This window comes from Anopheles moucheti, chromosome 3, assembly GCF_943734755.1.
Source record: "Anopheles moucheti chromosome 3, idAnoMoucSN_F20_07, whole genome shotgun sequence".
Lineage (NCBI taxonomy): Eukaryota > Metazoa > Arthropoda > Insecta > Diptera > Culicidae > Anopheles > Anopheles moucheti.
This window is the reverse complement of record NC_069141.1, coordinates 83271707-83292797: the sequence shown is the minus strand read 5'-3', so window position 1 is coordinate 83292797 and position 21091 is coordinate 83271707. Positions and strand designations below refer to the sequence as shown.

The 21091-nt window shown below is 45.6% G+C and overlaps 6 protein-coding genes and 1 pseudogene across 7 annotated transcripts; 6 read left to right on the top strand and 1 right to left on the bottom strand.

Annotated features, from left to right (window-relative positions):
- The first annotated feature begins 2203 nt into the window (after nucleotides 1-2203).
- LOC128304318 (dnaJ homolog subfamily C member 22) lies at nucleotides 2204-3790 on the top strand. 2 transcript variants are annotated; one of them, XM_053041493.1, is made up of 4 exons: nucleotides 2204-2224; nucleotides 2309-2888; nucleotides 2961-3165; nucleotides 3235-3790. In XM_053041493.1, the coding sequence occupies exons 1-4, from the start codon at nucleotides 2204-2206 to the stop codon at nucleotides 3710-3712; spliced, it is 1284 nt and encodes a 427-aa protein (XP_052897453.1). In that variant the 3' UTR covers nucleotides 3713-3790. The 2 variants fall into 2 exon arrangements, with proteins under 2 accessions (XP_052897453.1, XP_052897454.1); XM_053041494.1 differs by having other exon boundaries at nucleotides 2204-2227; nucleotides 2315-2888.
- Nucleotides 3791-4170: 380 nt separating this feature from the next.
- Nucleotides 4171-5972, top strand: LOC128304658 (apyrase-like). Its single transcript, XM_053041867.1, has 3 exons — nucleotides 4171-4533; nucleotides 4598-5447; nucleotides 5518-5972. The coding sequence occupies exons 1-3, from the start codon at nucleotides 4171-4173 to the stop codon at nucleotides 5970-5972; spliced, it is 1668 nt and encodes a 555-aa protein (XP_052897827.1).
- Nucleotides 5973-6791: 819 nt separating this feature from the next.
- Nucleotides 6792-8646, top strand: LOC128303063 (apyrase-like). Its single transcript, XM_053039917.1, has 3 exons — nucleotides 6792-7172; nucleotides 7248-8097; nucleotides 8179-8646. Exons 1-3 carry the CDS (start codon nucleotides 6792-6794, stop codon nucleotides 8628-8630), a joined length of 1683 nt encoding a protein of 560 aa, XP_052895877.1. The 3' UTR covers nucleotides 8631-8646.
- Nucleotides 8647-9618: 972 nt separating this feature from the next.
- Nucleotides 9619-10551, top strand: LOC128301880 (chymotrypsin-1-like). Its single transcript, XM_053038543.1, has 3 exons — nucleotides 9619-9706; nucleotides 9773-10338; nucleotides 10402-10551. Exons 1-3 carry the CDS (start codon nucleotides 9655-9657, stop codon nucleotides 10549-10551), a joined length of 768 nt encoding a protein of 255 aa, XP_052894503.1. The 5' UTR covers nucleotides 9619-9654.
- A 691-nt stretch (nucleotides 10552-11242) lies between these two features.
- LOC128301230 (chymotrypsin-1-like) lies at nucleotides 11243-12216 on the top strand (annotated as a pseudogene).
- A 19-nt stretch (nucleotides 12217-12235) lies between these two features.
- Nucleotides 12236-20775, bottom strand: LOC128301228 (E3 ubiquitin-protein ligase listerin). Its single transcript, XM_053037601.1, has 13 exons — nucleotides 20692-20775; nucleotides 19962-20560; nucleotides 18538-19891; nucleotides 16765-17895; nucleotides 16426-16698; nucleotides 16136-16362; nucleotides 15864-16047; nucleotides 15608-15791; nucleotides 15452-15534; nucleotides 14906-15379; nucleotides 14725-14839; nucleotides 12707-13110; nucleotides 12236-12628 (listed from the first exon to the last, which is right to left on the bottom strand). Exons 1-13 carry the CDS (start codon nucleotides 20722-20724, stop codon nucleotides 12401-12403), a joined length of 5289 nt encoding a protein of 1762 aa, XP_052893561.1. The 5' UTR covers nucleotides 20725-20775; the 3' UTR covers nucleotides 12236-12400.
- On the top strand, nucleotides 13229-14691 carry LOC128301229 (uncharacterized). The gene is made up of 2 exons (XM_053037602.1): nucleotides 13229-13561; nucleotides 13627-14691. The coding sequence occupies exons 1-2, from the start codon at nucleotides 13250-13252 to the stop codon at nucleotides 14689-14691; spliced, it is 1377 nt and encodes a 458-aa protein (XP_052893562.1). The 5' UTR covers nucleotides 13229-13249.
- Nucleotides 20776-21091: the final 316 nt, after the last annotated feature.

Below are 21091 nucleotides of genomic sequence, written 5' to 3'. Positions count from 1 at the left end.
TATTCCAAATTATAGGTAAAAGTACTGCAGAAAAGCAAGAAATTCGACGACCAAAGTTGCTGTATTTATTGAGGAACTATATTTTGTAGTCATATAAAACTCACTTATCGACGTCAACAATTATTATCTCCCTTTCTTAACCATACCAATCGAATATGAGAATAAAACAGGTTTAAAAATAAACAATTCGTTCTTGAATATGTTTGAAGCTTCGATCGAGAAGAAGTGTTTTTTTTTTTTTGTTATTAACATACTTTAAATAAATCCGAAATTGAAAATTGATTAAATAGCATGCAGAAATGTATAAAAATGTCTTTCGATTCCATGCACGTGTACGGAATTCAATTCATGACCACGTGGCATGAGCTCGATACTGCCATCTAGTGGCGAGTAGCGTAAACTAAAACGGAATGCAGCAGTGTGCTTAAGTCTACCGCAAACGGCTAACATTTTTTAATAAAATTTGGAGAACTTGACTTTTTTAGAATCAGCAGTTGCAAAGTCAGCTCTGTAGTTGCAATTCTTTTAGAAATCGTGCCTAATTGTGTAATTAATATTATTTTTAAAAATACTTTCATAACAATAATCTACAAATTTCAAATTAATTTGAAGTATATTTTTTAAATTTTTCAACGCATGTAATAAAATATTTATCATATGCAAAAGTTCATAAACATACATAACACAAAAGCTATGCATTCTTGGATATTTTAGCGCTCGAAGCAACACTCGTTTACAGTCACCTTTACGCTCTCGCAGTCGGCGGCTCAACATTACACCGCATCATCGTAGGTCAAGACTCTCTCGCGCGAACGATCGCGAACGGACGCACTTTCATCTCAGTGGCTGAAGATCATCTGTCCGACGCAGCAAGCGCATCGCATTCGATCGTTAAATGCAGTTGTGGAACGTTTTGTAGCTCGTGTTTTAGAACGCTTGTATTAAGTTAAACCCCTTGCAGTAAAAAGAAACCCCAAAGGTAAGCATAAATGTACGCGAAACCAACATCTACACTTTCATCAAACCTCGGCAATGTTGCGGTGAGTGAGTGGTGCTTTTGTTGCACGAACGAATGCGTGAGCGAGTGGCGCGCGTAACGGGACTTTCTTCCGCCAGATTGCCCACAAAGCACATACCTGAACGCGGGTATGCTGGGCAGAAGAACATAGGGTGAAGCATAAGACGAAATAAGACTGTACAAGTGAGTGTTATTGTTGGTGGTTGGTACGGGAATCCAGGCCCGTCTGTCGTCATCAGCATCATCATCATCATGTCGATCGTTCGGGTGTAGTCAAGATATGGTCATGCCGGATGTGAACCCAGCAGACGGCAACAAAAACCACACGAAAGAAATTATTTTTCGTTACGGTTCGCCCTTGGAAGTAATGGATTTCATTTGTTTCTAGTGTGTACAATGTATACGTTGAAACTTATTTTCCAAACAGTATTGCAGGTGGTGCAATGTTTTGTTTTAATATTGTAACGCTTTAACTAACGGCCATAGGGAACTTCTCAGCTCCACAAAACTTGTTATTGCTTCTGTTCTTCGGTGCCACAACCGAGGTGACATACTTCGCGCGTACAAAAAAAACGGTTATAGAGTCCGTTCTCCAGTGAAAGTTGTGAATTGATACAGTGCTGGAGTTGTGCTCAATTTCAAATACCGAAATAAAATAACTGCTAAGAATCTAGGTGAAGAACGCCAATGTTACACTTTTGGAACTTATTTTTTGACTCGCAACATGTGGCTGGACATGATTGAAACTGAGTGGCCCCTTATCGATTCCTGGACGTGACGTGTGTTTCGTAGGCAAAAAGAGAAAATTATGCTATCAAACTGTACCGCAAACCAAACCCAGCTGTGATGATGTTTACGCACGTGCATTATACGCAAACGGCTGTGCTGACCATTGGAACACTGACGTGTACCTTCACTACAACACGATCGGATGCAGTCAATAGAAGCTCGAGGCACGTTTCGCATGATGAAAGTGGGTTGTCTGAAGACTGAACATAGTGCAGTGCATAGTGGAGTGTGAAGTTTGTCCAAAACTGTACCCAGGAATTCTTCCAATTTCCCCTGAAAGTTATAGCGAAAATAATTTAATCAAAAGTTCCAATACCCGGCACGTCCAATAATGCAGCTGTGAAGCTCTCATGCTTAATAGTTAAGATATTTTCCCAATACAACCCTCTGTGTGTGATGTATCGACCCGATCGCTTGGTAATTGAATCGCTAGATGAAGGGATTTCTAAGAATTTTTCCCTTCACGCCAATAATTAATCTCATCCGATTTTCTCTTTTCAGCCTCACCAAACTCCCAACATGGGTGAAAAATTGTCCCCCAGTCCGGTGGCGGCTGCCGAAACGGTCAACACCACCAAACACGCGAAAGACTCCAACAAGCCCAGGCAACGGCGTAACAGCAAGGAAGAGAAACAATCGTCCTCCTCATCCAAAAAAACGCTGAAATGGCAACCACCGCTACCAGACGGCGATCAGCAGGAGCGTAAATCCGTCCTAACCGCGTACGTACTGTGGCTGTTTGGCGGTGTGTTCGGTGTGCACCATTTCTACCTACGCCAAGATCGCCGAGCATTCATCTGGTGGAGCACCTTGGGCTATTTCGGCATCGGATGGCTGGCGGAGATGCTGCAGATCCCGTCCATGGTGCGGGATGCAAACGATGATCCACGGTTTGTGCAGGAGTTCAATGTGAAGCTGCGTACGAACCGGAAGCCACCGTTTTCCACCGGACGCTTTCTGCTGGCGATCATGATCGGGTACTGGTGGGGTCAGATGATCATGATTGCGATACCGCAGGCTGTGTTTTTCGGCATCGATTGGGGCTTCCTGCACTGGCTCATTCCGTTCGGTGTGGCTTTAGGTAGGTTTTGGAAGGGGGGCAGCATTCTTCTGCAGAGACGCGATTTAAAACCGGTTGCTTTTCCACCAACAGGTGTCTGGACGGTGGGTAATATGGGGCGAGAGAGGGGAGTCTTCTGGCACTGTCTGCTGGTATCGTACGCTTCGTATCTGTCCCGGTACTTTGTGATGGATGAGGCATACTGGTTTACGACGATGGCATTCTGCAGTGCGCTTGCGTTCGATCACTTCTCCAAGGAATGGAACCTGGAAGTGCCCAAGAGGAAACGTCTAGCTAGGTGAGAAGCATTACAGCAGCCATTTCAAACAAATCCCTTGCTCAACAACTTTCCTCGATTCTTTTCCAGGCGACTAGCCACATTAACTGCAGCCGCCGTCATCTACCTGTCCCTCTGGGGTTGCTTCGTCTACTTCAATGGCACCATCACCGACAGCGAGGGCGATGAGGTTCCGGTACACGAAGCGCTGTACAATTTCCTCAAGTCACCCTGGTGGACGGACCTGAAGCAAACCCTCTACGATACGGTGCAGTTCGCAAAGCATCACGGTTGGGCGGAGGTTTGGAAGCAAATCATCGACTCGATGGATGCGGACGGTGAGCAGAACGCGTACAAGGTGTTGGCGATCAGTGCGACCGCTTCGCAGAACGAAATCAACACGCTGTGCCGCAACCTGTCGAAGGAATCGCACCCGGACAAGGTGAAGGATGAAAGCAAACGCCGTGCGGCGGAAGAACGCTTCATGGAGATACAGCAGGCGTGCGAGGTGCTGAGCAAGACACGCAGGAAGCGTCGTCAGCGAAACAAAAAATCCGATGAGCTGTAGGCAGGGTGATTGGATGATGGTGGGAGCGGTTGTAAATAGTTCTGAAAAATTCACTCTTTACAGATCTGTACCGTAGTGTCTGACTGACAATTAATAAAATATTATGTTATCCAACGATTGGTTGAGTTCTAATTGGATTTTCTTGGCGGAGATGATTGAACCTTCCAGGATTCCATCGACTTAGACTGATAACATACATGGGGGATCCAATGTTCTCCAAACCACCAAACACTTTCATCAGCATTATCATCAACGAAACGTTATCAGACAGATGTGTCGATGAAGAAAAATCCAATTGCAAATTATTCCTTCCAGATAACTACCCTTTTGACATTCACCTTGCCACTATCTCAATATACCTGTCGACCCGCATTGTGACCATCCCTGAAACAGGTACCCGAAGGGCATATTGTTACCATCACCAGTCACTTCTTCGCCGACAGTCGAACCGTACAGAAATGGGTGTGAAGCTGCACTTCAAGCTTCTTCTAGGGTTGGCGTTGGTGCCACTGCTGGCTTCAGCCAACACTACCCACGGTGACCTGTTTCCACTTTCAATCGTTCACATCAACGATATTCACGCACACTGGGAGGAAATCGATACGGCCAGCGTGACCTGTGATCCGAAACGGGAGGAAGCCGCCGATCAGTGTCTGGGCGGCTACGCACGAACGGTGACGGTTGTAAAACAGTTGCTGAAGGACCGCACGAATCCCGTCTACCTGAACATCGGCGATAACTTCCAGGGTACGCTGTGGTACAACATCCATCGCTGGAATGCCACAGCTTTCTTCCTCAATTTGTTTCCAGCAGATGCCGTGGTAAGTTGCTCTGTTAGACATTCGTTCGCTGGACATCAATGTACAACACTTCACTATCTTGCAGACCGTTGGAAATCATGAGTTTGATGATGGAATTGCTGGTGTGGTCCCATTCTTGGAAGCGCTTAAATCGCCCGTTCTACTGGTAAACGTGGACAACTCCAAGGAACCTTCCTTCAGCAAGTTCCGCCCTTCGATGGTGCTTGAGCGTGCCGGACGAAAAATTGGACTGATCGGAGTCATTCTCCGCACCACGTACAATATGGCTGACACCGGAGCGCTGGTGTTTGAAGACGAAGCGGAAACCGTACGGAAGGAGGCGGATCGGCTCGCGGCCGACGGTGTAGACATTGTGATTGTCCTATCGCACTGTGGGCTCGACGTGGATCACATCATAGCGGCTAATGCAGGCCCGAACGTGGACATTATTGTTGGTGGACATTCGCACAGCTTCCTCTACACGGGACAGAACGATAACATTCCGATGACACCGGCTTCCGAGTATCCCACCGTGATCACGCAACCCAATGGACATCGTGTGCTGGTCGTACAGGCGTCGGCCTACACCAAGTTGGTGGGTGACATCGTGCTGCACTTCGATGAGCAGGGAATCATCCAGCAGTGGGAGGGCAACCCGATCTATCTTTCGAACGAAATCGTACCCGATGCAGAGATAATGGAAGCGATCGCGCCGTGGAAGGTAGCGATTGATGCGGTCGGTGAGCGTACGATCGGTTCGACCGCGGTCGATCTTCTCAAGCCACCGTGCAACTTTGGCGAGTGTATTCTCGGCAATTTGATTGCCGACTCGATGGTAGAAGCGTTTGTACCAATGGCGGAACCGGGACATTGGACGTACGCGTCGATCGCAGCGATTGCCGTTGGACGTATCCGGCAAAGTTTAGTTCCCGGAGGTAGGTGTATCTTCACGACCCAATGCCCTGAGTGAAACGGGTTTTTTACATTCTATGTTAACCTCCACAGATATTTCCTTCAAGCATCTGATCGAAGTGCTGCCGTTCGAGAACCAGCTGGTCTGCTACGATCTGCGCGGTGATCAATTGGTCGGACTGCTGGAACATGGTGCCGAGCTGTCCTGGGATGAGCATCGGTTCAATGCGAAGAATCTGATGCACGTGTCCGGTTTGCGTGTCGTGTACAACGTCACCAACCCGATCGGCCATCGGGTGCTATCGGTTGAAGCCCTATGTCAGGACTGTGCCGTACCGAACTACGCTCCGGTGGAACTGTTCAAGACCTATCGCGTGATCACCGTATCGTATCTGGCCGAGGGAGGTGATGGATTCGAGATCTTTCCGAGATACGGAACAAATAAGATCGTCGCGCCGATGGAGGATGTACAGGCATTCGAAGATTACGTGAAACCACGATCACCCGTTGCACCCGTGCTGGAGGATCGTATTCAAATCTTCACCTAAAATCATTCTCGAAGCCATGAAGGCCACAGAAGAATAAAACAAGAGTTCTTTAAATGCCAAATTACTTCGGAAACGTACCCACCACGTGTTTGAGTTGTAATTGCATTCGTGATTGAAGGATGACTGTGCCGAGTGTTGCACGCTCACCGTCTGTTTTCATGATTGAAGTTTATAATCCTCCATTATCTTGAAGACACCTATTCTCTCCAGATGATACACATGACATTTTGTCTCTTCAGTGGCTCCGTATCTTATCTGCTAACACCCTTCACCTAACCAATTGAAGACAATCGTCGTTATCTCGTGCCAAACCAGCTGATTATGATGATGATAATGATGATGATGTCCACAAAGCCATAATTAATGTCTGGAGCTCCTCTCCTGCTCTTGCTCCTGTGTGAGATCTCTGCAGAAAACCTGGACACTTCCGCAGTGGCAATCACCTGGAGAAAACAGTTTTAATGTCGTAAAACTAATTTTACACCCATCATCCCTTTCCACTCCAAAACGTACAAAATAAGTCGCAACACACGGTCGGTAAAACCTGAAATTTTGAAGGGGTATTTCGAAGGCCCCCTACCGGGGGTGCCCAATACATTATCGCTCCCCGTTATTGATCGAGTCTGCAAAGAAACGGCTTACTCTCGGTTACACCCCCTACCAGCATTGCCCGATGCGTGGTGGTGGCATGATGAAGGGCATCCGAACGAAATCGATTCGGTGTCGGAAGCTTTACCGCATTCGCTTGGGAAGTTCCCAGTTTTGCGGTAGATTTTGCACAGTGCGCACACACAACAGCTCGCGCTCGCCTTCTTCGGTATGGCGCACGGCCTCAAGCGAAGTTGTGTTCGGTGTTCGTTCCCACGTTACGTGGTCATTTGCTCGTTTGTTTTTGCAGCATTGGCGGTGTCCGTAAGCAGAGGGCAGGAGTTGTTTCCACTGTCCATCGTACACATTAACGATTTCCATGCGCGGTTCGAAGAGGTTAATGAGGCCAGTGTCACGTGTGATGGAAACGATGGGGAGAAGTGTATCGGTGGGTACGCACGGACGGTGACAGTGGTGAAGCAGCTCCTCGCCGAACGGCCCAACCCGATCTATCTGAATGCGGGTGATAACTTCCAGGGTACGCTCTGGTACAACATTCACCGATGGAATGCCACTTGCGCGTTTCTGAACATGCTTCCGGCAGACGCGATGGTGGGTTTGGGCTCGATGGGACGTGTGGAACTTGAGGCGCCCACTTATGAACAGTGCTCTTATCTTCCCATTTAGACCATAGGGAACCATGAGTTTGACAATGGTGTGGAAGGAGTGGTACCGTTTCTGGAGTCGATCGAATCGCCGGTTCTGCTGGTGAATGTGGACAACAGCAAGGTGCCGGAATTTAACCGCTTCAACAAGAGTCTCGTTTTGGAGCGCTCCGGTCGTCGGATTGGTGTGATCGGTGTGATACTGAGCACGACCGACACCATCGCCAATACGGGTGATTTAATGTTCGAGGATGAGGTCGAAACGGTCCGAGCCGAAGCGGAACATCTGACCACACTTGGGTGTGACATCATTATCGTCCTCTCCCACTGTGGCATTGATGTAGATCGTGCAATAGCGGCCAATGCGGGACCGCTGGTGGACATAATCGTGGGAGGACATTCGCACAGCTTCCTGTACACCGGCGATCATCCTACCATTCCAATGGAACCCGTATCCGACTATCCGACAATCGTGGACCAACCGAACGGACATCAGGTGTTGATCGTGCAGGCATCCGCTTATACGAAGCTCGTAGGCGACATCATTCTGTACTTTGACGATCAAGGCGTTATTCAACGCTGGGAAGGAAATCCTATCTATCTCAGCAACGACATTGTACCGGATCCCACCGTAGCCCAGGCACTGCTCCCTTGGAAAGAATCCGTAGACGAAGTAGGCAATCGTAAGATTGGCGCTACAGGAGTAGATCTGCAAAAGGCCACCTGCGGGTACGGAGAGTGTAACCTCGGCAGTCTAATAGCAGACTCGATGGTGGCCGCTTTTGTGTCGCGTGCCGAACCGGGCCAATGGACCTACGCAGCAGTTGCCGTACTGGCGGTGGGTGGCATTCGAGTTGGCCTGTTCCGCGGAGGTAAGTTGGGAAGGGATCGTCTAAAGCGGGAATCCGCTATTGAAACGTTCTTCAATTTTGGTAAATCTTCTCTTCTCGCAGATCTTGCCTTTAAAAACTTGATTGAAGTGTTGCCGTTTGAAAATGCGCTCGTGTGCTTCGACATGCGCGGTGATCATCTGATCGAGCTGATGGAGTACAGTGTGGAGAAGTCCTGGGATGAGGATCGCTTCAATGGGGCAAACATGCTGCAAGTGTCCGGTATGCGCGTACTATTCAACGTTACCAATCCGATCGGGGAGCGTGTGTTGGCGCTGGATGTACTGTGTCACGATTGTGACGTGCCCAAGTACGAACCGGTGGAACCGTTCCGGAAGTATCGCGTTATAACGAATTCGTTTCTGGCCGGCGGTGGCGATGGATTTACCGTGTTCGAGCGATACGGCCAGCGTAAGGTGACTGGACCAATCGATATTGATGCGTTCGAGACCTACGTACGGGATCATTCGCCTGTGTATCAGGGTTTGGATGGGAGGATTACGGTTTTAACGTAATTTCAGCTAGTGACATTAGATAGGATAGCTAATAGTACCATATCTTATTCAATGATACTTCTTAAATAAAACAAAAAAAAAATCATTAGAGCGAACGCTCTATCAACGAGAATTCATCGTCTTACAGCTGGTTAAGCGATTAATTCATCCGTTCCTTGCATAGCCATTCAATCACATACGAAAACAAGCTTATCGGCATCCAAATAAATAACTCAATTCATCACAATTGATTGGCGATAAGATGATTTATCACGCGCCCGTGGTGGCCACGCGAATGAATGAGAATCATGTCTGCCCTTCCGCCCCAAACCCTATTCAATTGGCGTTTTTGTAATTGACGTATTCCATACGCACTGTATAATTCCTTATCACAGTCACGGTAGACTGTAAAGGGTTCAACTCTGATCGGAACCATTTCAATGGATAACTGTACGTATTGAATGAGTGACTTAAGCGACGATCGATAAGAATGCTTTTGAACGGGGTTAGTACGTACGACGAAGTAAATAATTATGATACTCTATGTGGGCAAATGGGTGAAAGCGAACCGCTCCGTCGAGGGATGGTACCGATCACAGAGATATGCTTTTGTTGTGCAAACAGTTTATAAATATTTCACAAGGGTTTCGAGCACTTCACCATCTCGGGAGATGAGATAATTCTAAAGTCATCAGTCACGTCCTCATCGAGAGTGCTACTGTCCTGGAGACCGCTTAAATGTCGGCCAATGAATAAGTGCGTCTTTAGGTGAAAGCCTCTTCAACTGGAATAATGATACATATCTTCACATATATTGACACACAGCTGTTTTCCGATTCTTGATCTCTTCCGAGTGCATCCTTGTTAAAAGAAACAGATTAAAAATCTACTATCATCGATATCAATCGTTACCCAGAAAGATCAATACACTGTGCGTTTGTTATGGTTCCGTAATACTTCAGATTAATGAAGACATGCTATAAATAAGAATTGAAATTCATCGTCTAGCCATCAGTTACATACCTGTACAGTTGAAGCTTCCATCATGAGGTCCTTCATAGTGCTCACACTGTTTGCAGTGTTCTGTGCCGTCTTCGGTAAGAATTTCTCGGTGTTGTTGATGTTTGAAAAATCTAACCAGCCGTTAAAACGTTGTGAAACAGCTCATCCCACGCCAGACGTCGACAAGGTGAATAATCGAGTTGTAGGTGGTACCGATGCTGCTCCCGGTTCAGCTCCATTCCAGGTTTCTCTGCAAAGCCTGTTTGGACATTCGTGCGGTGGTTCCATCATTGATCGCCAGTGGGTACTCACAGCAGCGCACTGTGTCCAACTAACAACGCCGAAGCTAATGAAAGTGCTTGTTGGCACAAACCTCCTCAATTCCGGTGGCCAACGATATACGGTGGAAAAGTTTTTCGTCCACAGTCGCTACAATAATCCTGCATTTCACAACGACATTGCATTGGTGAAACTGAAATCAACACTGCAGTTAAGCGATCTTGTACAACCCATTGCTTACTCGGAGCGGGAGCTGCCGGAAAATGCAACGCTGACGTTGACTGGTTGGGGGTTGCTATCTGCGGTTGGACCAACGACCAATAAGCTTCAAACGATCGATTTGAAGTATGTGCCTTACGAAGAATGTAAGCGTCTGCACGATAACAGTCCAAATGTCGACATTGGCCATGTCTGCACATTGACGAAGAAAGGAGAAGGCGCTTGTAACGTGAGTATCTGAGGCTCGTACTTAGACATCTCGTTGATGCAGCGATTTACTAACTCGTTACAGGGTGATTCTGGGGGACCGCTCGTGTATGATGGAAAGCTTGTGGGCGTGGTGAACTTTGGTGTACCATGCGCCCAGGGTTATCCGGATGCTTATGCCAGAGTGTCTTACTATCACGATTGGATTCGTACAACAATGGCTAACAATTCATAGATGCTTCATTGATTGATTATGCTTCGATATGAATAAAGAAACCTTACCACCTACACAAACTACCAAACTTTATAATATGTAATATTAAATTAAAATTACTTAGACAGACTCTTCCAAAAATTCAAACAAGGTTACTTCATGGAAAGTAAGTCGATTATTCGAATAGATTGATTTGTTAATCTTGCAATAATACCCTCTGCCATCTTTCTCTTCAAATGTATCTGTTTCTTCTGCTAATAGTGCAGATTAATAAAATATACACAGAGATGTCCATAATAAACACTTTCTACCTAATTAAGATTTTAGCAATTGTACACAATGTTGCGAACATAGTTTACACGCCTATCGGAGATTATAGAAACTGAAACAAACTATCTAAGATTATTAAGGTCCTTGCTAAATATAAATAATCAATACAAAATTACTCATCTAGTTTAAAAGTTGGAATACTCAGTTATCGCTCAAAGCCCTTGTGAAGAGCGGTTCAAATCTTGAATAAAACGTCGTTGAATCCCCAGTTCGTGTCTCATTATGAAAAAGCTGTAACACTCTTCAACTACAACACTTGTTTGCTGAGTTGTTTTCAATGTTCAATTCCTGGACAATAAATCCATGTCTGGAAAAATCAGTTAAATACCCTGCTATCTTATAATACCGTAATACTTCAGATTAAAAAAGACGAGGTATAAATATGAATTGAAATTTACAGTCTTGCCATCAGTTACATACCTGTTCAGTTGAAGCTTCCATCATGAGGTCCTTCATAGTGCTCACACTGTTTGCAGTGTTCTGTGCCGTCTTCGGTAAGAATTTCTCGGTGTTGTTGATGTTTGACGAATCTGACCAGCCGTTAAAACGTTGTGAAACAGCTCATCCCATTCCGGACGTCGACAAGGTGAATAATCGAGTTGTAGGTGGTACCGATGCGGCTCCCGGTTCAGCTCCATTCCAGGTTTCTCTGCAAAGCCTGTTTGGACATTCGTGTGGTGGTTCCATCATTGATCGCCAGTGGGTACTCACAGCAGCGCATTGTGTCCAACTAACAACGCCGAAGCTAATGAAAGTGCTTGTTGGCACAAACCTCCTGAATTCCGGTGGCCAACGTTACACGGTGGAGAAGTTTTTCGTTCACAGCCGCTACAACAAACCTAAATTTCACAACGATATCGCACTAGTGAAGCTAAGTTCGGTACTACAGTTCAATGATCTTGTACAGTCCATTGCTTACTCAGAGCAAGAATTGCCGGAAAATGCAACGCTGACGTTGACTGGTTGGGGGTTACTATCTGCGGTTGGACCAACGACCAATAAGCTTCAAACGATCGATTTGAAATATGTGCCTTACGAAGAATGTAAGCGCATCCACGACGCCAACAGTCCAAATGTCGTTGACGTCGGACATGTTTGCACATTGACAAAGAAAGGAGAAGGTGTTTGTTTTGTAAGTATTGACTGTTTTTTTTTAGTTACACCTAGATCTTCTCGCTGATGTTACTTTTCGTGGATTCGTTTCAGGGCGATTCTGGGGGACCGCTGGTGTATGAAGGAAAGCTGGTTGGTGTGGCGAACTTCGCCGTACCATGTGCCAAAGGTTTTCCGGATGGTTACGCCCGAGTGTCATATTATCACGATTGGATTCGCACAACGCTAGCGAATAATTCTTAGACTCTAGAAAATATGTTTCATTTGTTCGCATATTGATTATTCTTGAATGTGATTTAAATAAAGACATCTTACTATCCTTACAATTTACCTTGCATAACAGTACACGGTATGTCGAATTTGCGTCCGAATTGTGCGTCCTACTCGAAAAGGTCCTTCGCAAGCATTCCAACAAACCCAACACCTCCTAGAAAATGTGTCGGCAAATGGGGCAGGTTGATTTATTGCTCGTGCTGAACCATCGGTACAAGCAAGGTCCGTGGAACTTCTTCTTGCAGGTCTTGCAGGACAACTTTGGCAGTTGGCAAGTATCTTGATGGATAACGCTATAGCACACATAGCACTCCTCTACACCTTCAAATTTGCGATCCAAATTACGTTTCCACAGCGATAGTCCATCGTTGATGGATCCGTTCTAGAGAGATAAACATTCAAATGTCGAAGAAAAAACAACATTAACTATTGGTCAATCGTCAGGGACATTTAAACCTACCTGATGAGTCAGAAAGATGGATAGTTGCATAACGACCTGGCGGGACTGCAGACGACCTCCGATTTGCTTTCCACCTTCCACCGTAACGGCACCGAGCGGAAAGTTGCTCGGTAGTGTAATATGCAGCTCGATCTTTGCTTCGTCTATCGAGTACACTGCCATCACTTGCCGCAAAGCCGAATGTACCTTGATCTGCATATTGTCCTGTCGATCCTTGCGATCGATTAGTGCTTGGAATTCTTCCTGACACAGCAAGCCCGATACGGAGTTGGCCGTTATTTTGCTCACGGTTGATGAATACCGATGGTTTAGTCCGTTGAACCAGCGGCGCAAGATCACGGGCAGATGACGGAGGGTTTGGGCGTAAAGATGACAAGCGTAACGCTCCAGCTTTGTGCTCGGATCTAGTAGGAGAGGAAAAATATTCACAATTAAAATACGCAGTAGCCATTGTTTAGAAGTGGACGGCACAGTTGTTTCAAAACTTTTACACCTTTTGCAAGACACATTCGCCTAGGAAGTCACCTTTTGGACGACACAAACATGGAAAATTCTTGTACACAAAATAAAGCAACCTGTTATGAGCTTTTCCCTCTGGAACTACCCACACTGGACACAGCTCCATCACTCGAGGCAGAACTACGGAAAGGTACGAAGGAGCGGCTGGCTAGCAGAAAATTTGTGGCACAACAAAGAAGGTCCGAAAAACGGCGTGATGTGCCTAGTGTTTGCAAATTAGTATATCCTAGTCCACCAAAGTATCAAAAATGTCAACACAGTGGCAATTTCATCCTGGATCGTGAGGTGTTAAATCCGTCGGATCACATAGCTTTTATCGCAAGCCCTAAAGAATTCGTGAGTGTCTACAGAGCGTAATTCAAGCACACACATTAATTACATTCCTTTTGCTAATATTTTAGATACACCGAAAGAAACCTTACTACGTCAATCATAAGCTCTCATCGGCAACGAATCGTATAAAAACGTTAGCTAGACCTGGCGCAACTCACGTGAAGACCACGCTAGAAAGATATTCGACACAACTTTCGCCGAAACAAAAACAACATTTACAGAGCCTCTTGGAACCGAAACCGTTTGTTACCATCAAGGAATCGATGGGGTATGCAAAGCAGCAACATTCTGATGAAGCTATGTGGCAACGGCATATGGCTAAACAGGAGCGAAAGTTACTTCACAAGATCCACCATTGGGAAATTGAGCTTCTCAGGATTGTAATGGATAGACTATCCAAACAGCTAAGAGATTACTATCTAACTCCCAGCGAACCATCGTTAACAGAAGAGGCAGTACGAATTTCACGAGAAATTCTACGCTATATTTGTCGCTTTTTAGACATAACGATTCCTCGCGTCGACGAACAAGAAAACGTAAAAGATAATGATGTTATCAACGACTTCTACGTAGAATTGTCCAAGAAAATTGGATACTGGGTATGGAAAATGATGGAGCAAACCGGAATAACGTTTGATAAGCAAAAATCTTTTTCGTACGTAAGAAAATCGGAATCTTTCGTATCCGTCAACTCAAGTGTCTTCCAACTGGATTTCCCAACGACTGGTGATGAGGGTGCTGCGCCCAAGTTAGAACCACTAAGTATACTTTCATTGGAAATTATTTACGACTGTCTGGATGAAGCAGTCTTTGCAGTGGAAAGGGGAATTGGTGAAAGCCGCAAAAGTATGTACATAGAAAATGAGGAAACGTCCCAGCCAGTTGAAAACTTAGAAGAATCCGAAACGGACGCTAACAACGATAACATTATAGATGAAGTTGAAGAAGAACAAGTAACGGTAATCGAAAATATTCCGAATGAAGAAACGGATGAAAATGAACAAGATAACATCCGAAGTGCAGACCAAACGATAGATGAAATTGAAGAGAATCAAGTAGCAGCGGTCGAAAAAAACCCGAATGAAGAAACGGATGAAAGTGGACAGAAGGAAGAGAAACCGCAACAAACGTAGGACGGAAATGGTAAGGGTCTAGATTCAACTTACTTTTAATCTGATTCCATTCCAAACTGGAAAACATCGCCTGCCCATATACGGCACAGGAATCCGGATTGCGTAGTATTTCTTGAGGCATCAGTTTAAACAGTACCGGCAGAAGAAGCTGACGAGTATAATAAATAATTGATTATTAGAGCTGATCCGAGCAACATGTTCCAACAATGCCTACTTCTTCGAATTCGTTGCGTGAAATCCACGAAGTGTAAATTGACCGCAACTCGGATGGGGCTTTGGCACAGATACCGAGAATACAGTCCCAGAGCAACAGATACGACAAGCAGTGAGATCTCATTTCTTGCTGCTTTTCACTCTCAGCTTGGCTCTGTGCAGTTTCCGTGTCCGTTGGTTTGTAGTTAAAATCGGTTACGAACTCGTTCAACAAGTTGTGGTACTCATCCAGCTGGAGTTTGAATCGCCGCAAAAGATGCCAGTTATCATCCGGTTCTTCTCCCCCCTGCTGATGGTGATCTGAAGTTTCAGATCGTTTAAGCAGCTGCTTTTGATCGCGTTGAACTAGCCCGATCGACAGGGATTTCAGTATTGCGGTTGCCGCGTACCTGACGCGTTTATTCCAGTGACGAATGTTCGTCAGGCAAAATGTGATCAAATCGTCTAAGGACGTTTTTGAGTCCACTTTATTTGCCTGGCAAAAACGAAATGCAAACAATGAATAATTTATCAAAATGAATTACGCCTGCATTCGTCTAAAGCTCACCTTAAATACGTGATTGAAATCAATCGCCTCTGTATACGAGCAAATGCTTTCAATAAAGTATTGATCAGACTTTCGTTCGCAATCTAAAAATAAGGAATTATAATTAATATCAAAAGATTCTTGAGGCGAACAATCACAGGGCGGGAGGTTTTCTACCTAATGCATTAACAATTCCAATAAACGCCTTTAGCAGTACTAGATTAACATCCTTCGCAAACACATTGTCCCATTCCTCGATCACATTTGTTAACAGTTCCGACGAGCTACGTTTTCTCTCTACGGCAAAGAACTGCATCAACCCACTAAACAATCTAAACAGAGCAGCGATGAAAAGCGATATCTGCAAATAACGAAAGAAAAATGGTTATGAAACTCTGGTACAGTATTCGCCAGCATCATCATTCGCCCTTACATTGTGAGTGCGGTAGTGGGGAAAGCTTTTTGAAACGGAAAGCGTCCATGAGCTAAGCGCAATGCGGATGAAATCCCACTTGGAGATATCCAACTCGGAGGGAAAATGACGCAACACCACCGTTAGCACGTTAGCCACCTCCACGTCCAGAAAGATTTTGTTTTCTTCAGCTTGTGCAAGATCACTACAAGTTTATAGCAAAGACAAAAAGCCGTAAGGTAAAAAAAACTCTCGGAGCGGATGAATGTAAAACTGATTTCAGTATAACTTACCAATTATACAGCAACATTTTATTGGTCGCTTGTCTGGAGATGAGCTCATGCAGTACAATCAAGCAGTTGCCTATGATTTTCCTATCGTTGATTTCGTTGTAGTTGGTGGAGAAATGGTTCTCTATCAAGCAGCGTGCAGACGAAAGCTTAACCATTAAGTCGAAATAGTTTTCGAACAGATTCGGACCGATCGGAAGACATTTGGGTTTCATTTTGGCGCTTAAACACTGCAAACAAATAGGTATTAATCTTCAATAATCTATCAAATTTTACAGATTCGATAACCTTACCTGCACGATATTTATGTACGCCACGAGCTCCTCACTATTATTAGCTACTGTTGATGCGTCCTCGTATAACAGAACGGGTCCATTTTCCTCATCTGCGTACTGATCGATCACAAGAAGCGCATTAAGACATTTTGCCCACAACATACCGTGTTCGTTCGCTAAGGCAAACAGCTTCTGCTTAATCTCCTGTACGATATCACGTGCTACATTTCTTAACAGAAGTGATAGCTTCTCTTGAACTGCGAGTACCAAACATTCCACAACCGATTCAAGCTAACGAGAAAAAAATGGAACATTATTTAACAATGTACCAATGAACATATTACATTGGTTGCTTACCTGTTCCGTATTGTACAGAACCGTATCCCCAACGGAGGCCAAATATATCACAGACAGTACCTTCTCGTAGATCAACTCCGACCACGTGTGTAGAATCCATAGTTCTTCGTTTTCATCGTCATAATTTTCGCACACCTCCATATCGTGGCGTTCATCACCGGCAGGTGGTTGATCAACTTCCATACTTTCAGTTACTTCGCTTTTCATTGGCGGTGGTTTAAGTTTCGCCTTACAGGACAACTTCAAAACGATACTAACGGAACAGAGTGCCCGTATCAGTGAGTTCTTCATACCGGTAACAAATTGTTCCTTGGACAGTGCGGGCGATGTGTTTAGTTTCGATTGCTTCGTAATTAGCCGTCCCTGCAGCAACTCGATGTATTCCGCCAACACTGCTACCTCTTCCGTTTGGCCGCGTACTTCGGATACTCGTTTTTCGAACAGTTGCTTCAACATAAAGTTAATCTGTTGGCTACGTTTGGGTTTGTTGTGTTTGTTAGTTTCGGTGGCACAAGCAATCAATTTGGCGGTAATTTCTGCTACCCTCTCCAGCAGCATCAATATGTCGTCATGAACCTCACCGGCAAGTGTACACAAACGATCGTCGATCGTACCCACGCACAGTGCGATGAGAGTGTCGTCTAGCTCTATATCTTCACCGGACAGTGCATCCTGCCAGGCCGTTGTTGCCTCCCACAGTGTATCCTCCGAAAGGTGATCGCTGACCACATTATGCACGCTAAAATCGAACAGCGTGCAGAATAACGTTCGATGCAATTCCGTCAACCTGGTATCGCTACAAATGACGGGCATAATTTGTGCGAGGAAGCTTATACATCCGTCGTGTAATTCCTTCTTTGTTGCGTCCCGTAACGGGGCTGTAACGGTGGCGATGATGTTCTTACACGTTTCGGCATCGATCAATATTTCACCGTTGCTGGCAACGAAAAAGCACTTTTGCAAGAGTATCATGTTGTCTTTCGTGTTGCCATTTGCGACACCGACAGCACATTCGATTATATTACTCGACACTTCTGGCTGCGAAAGGAACAACTTTATGTTCGGTTCCTGGCACAGTGGATGACTGAGCGCACGAAGGATGATCCAGCTTTGAACGGTTTTGTTCGACATCTGTAATAAGTAAACGAGACAATAATGTTGAGTTAATGGTATACCCAGATGGATATACAAGATAATTATTTCACGCTATAAATAACATATTTATTTTGCTCTCTACCTACACAAAACAGAATCAAAATGTTTAAACAGGAATTAACGCATTTTTTGCAACATTCATAATCATTTTTTTGTATATTTTTGCAGCAATTTTTTAAAGTGCGGCAAACCTCTTTAAAGGTCACTAATAGCAACGGTAAATAACAAAACAAAGCAAAGAACACTCCCTCGTAAAAGGACATCACATTCTTGGCACACCGAAGTGAACCTTCATATTTACGAAACGGTGCGAAATCGTTTTGCTTCGCAAAAAGACAATTGCTTCATTCAGTATCACAACGCTGTCAACGACAAAAGGGCATACGTACATTGACGATTCCTAGCGTGCAAAGGGAGGTTTTGCTCTTAACAAGACGGCAATAAACTTGTTTTGTCTGCAGTTTGGCAAAACATGCCTACAGTCGGAGGAGTTCGCAAAACACGCGATGCTAAAGGTTGATGTACTATTTCATGATTTTGGTGCATTTTGCATGCCACAGTCGCGTGCAAAACGTTGTCCTATTTTCAATAAACCGATGAAGAATGGTTATTACTTACCTTTATCCATTTATTGAGCAGCGCCAATCGTTCCTCGGCGTTTAGATATTTGTACAGGATCATGATCAATTCGACGACGTATTCCGACTGGAGCTTTTCGTTCTGTAGCCATCGGGCAAACGTTTCGAACAGACACTTGATGTTTGGGCTGTCGTATGCCAAGAACACAAACAGCTCCCGGCACTGGAACGCCCGTACCAGATACTCCAGCTGCAGTATGTATCCCTCATCACGATCGACACTGATTTTCGCGATGTACAGCTGACAGATTCGATAAACCAGCAACTGCAACTGATTTTCGAACCGATTCGCATGATCACCGGTAGTCAATGGACAGGTTCCACCATCCACGGCATCGACGGTCGGATTTTCAACCGCAAACTTTACCCGTTTATGCGAAGTTCGTCGTAGGTTCTGCACCAGCTCGATGTGTGAATCGGTAATGCTTGCCGTATTGTCCTTGCAATCGACACTTTCCTTCACGACACCGTACAAACGCTCCCAGAACGTCACGAGCAAACGCACGTACAGCTGATGGGTGGCACTGTGCTGACACCAGTGATCGAGCAGGTTAGCCATGCTCTGAAACACGTACTTTCCCCCTTGAGCGGCTTCGTTCGTAATGCACCACGCAATCACACCGATCAAGTGTTGCTCGAGCATGTTCAAACAGAACTCTTCCCGGGCCGCTTCCGGCATCGTTTCATCGCGCAATGTTTGCAGCACCACGTACTGGAACGCTTCGTAGTACGCCTGAGATACGGCAGAAACATCAGCCCGGCTCGACTGTACCGCTTTCAACCCTTCGTTCATGCTCTCGAAGAAAAGGTTGTAAAACTTTGCTAACCGTTCCTCGCCGAGCACTTCGCGCGTAAATCCTGACACGAGTGGAAGCATGTGTGGATACACGCATGCAGCGTTACCACCACCGCCAGTTTTGAGGAGCTTCCAAAGCTTCGGAAAAACGGCCTTATCGAAGTTGAGATGGTTATGCCACCCGTCTAGATTGGCCTGGATCAGCACGATCGAGCTCCACACGTGTGTCACAACTGTTGGATCCGTTTCGTCTAGGAACTGGAATACACTCGTCGTAATCTGCGCTTGGTGCTGTTCCACCAGGAACTTTGCGTGCTGCAACAGTGCAGAAATAACCTCAAACCAGGCAGATCGAATGGCAGCCGTCTTATGCTTGTGGTACGTCCAGAATTTCGGACTTTCGAGCAATGTTCCATTTTTGTCGGCCGATTTTTTTAGATTCTCCGTCGGAATTTTGCTCAAATAGAGCGCATAGCCTCTCAAGCTGGATATGAGCACGCGTTGGTATTTGTTTTCACATTCTTCCGGCGTGTGTGACCTGCAAAACAACCGGCAAAAAATATTGATTTAATAAACGCAACACCCACTCAGATGTGGAATTCACTCACTTCGGATTGCTTAACGTGATGGCCGTATGGACGGTCAGATTTCTCGTGTAGTACTCCAGGATTTCATTCTCACAAAACACAAACACATCGTTCACCTTTCCCGGTGGAAAAGCGCTATTGAACGAATTCAGGGCTACACTAGCGGCCGGTCCGTACGTATCGTACTGTGAAGAAATCCAGGCCGGAGCGAGCTGCTTCAGGAAGGGTGCAATTTCTTTACCGGCTCGCGTCACTATAGCGGCCTGCGCTTGCTGACTCGCTTCACGCACCCGGTGCTCCGCATCGGTCGACAGATTGACGAACAGGCGGGGCCAAAAGGGCAGCACCGCCTTCACCACCTCCAGCTCGACACTGTTCATCAGCTCGGTAAATTCGAGCAAGGCTTTCTTCTTGGTGGTAGGATCTTTCTTCAGCATCTTGCGCAACACTATTTGCAGCGTATCGTCCAGGTTGGGATCCATCTCGTCGACGCTGTGGTTTGCGTCGATCTGTACGAACCCGGGCACAACCGGCATGCTCGTGCTGTCCAGTGCGGCAAACCCGAACAGCGTCGGTACGGATGTACCGAGCAGTTCCGCACTGCGACCACTGCTTGAAGGCTAGCGAAAGGATCACATACGATGGAAAATCGATTAGCATGGATGGTGAAATTGATACAGCAGCGATACGCCGCTGGTGTTCCGCCTGTACACGTCAACCAGGACGGTACGGAGAAGAGCGTGTCACTTACCTTGGTATTACCTTTAGTGCGTTTCCCACCCATTTTAAGTTGTTATTTCGTTTGCTATGCGATCTGCAGAAAGGGTTGATAATTACGGCTCTCCTTGGATCACACGTTTAATCACAGCCGACCCGCTCCTCGGTATGATTCCAACGCGATACGTTCACACTCAGATCACACCTGTCAAGCACAACTACGGCGCCAACAACACAATGGGTCCCCGAAAACGCAATCAAACAAAGTGGTTTGTACGTTGTTCTTTTCTTCCAAAACACAATCACATTCAAACAGCTAACTATAAAACAAACCATGTGAAACAATGATTATTTGTTAAATCACTAACTTTTATTTTTATTTTACCATTTTTCACCAGCTCGCTGTGCAGCTCGACGTTTGACAAGCGTTGTGC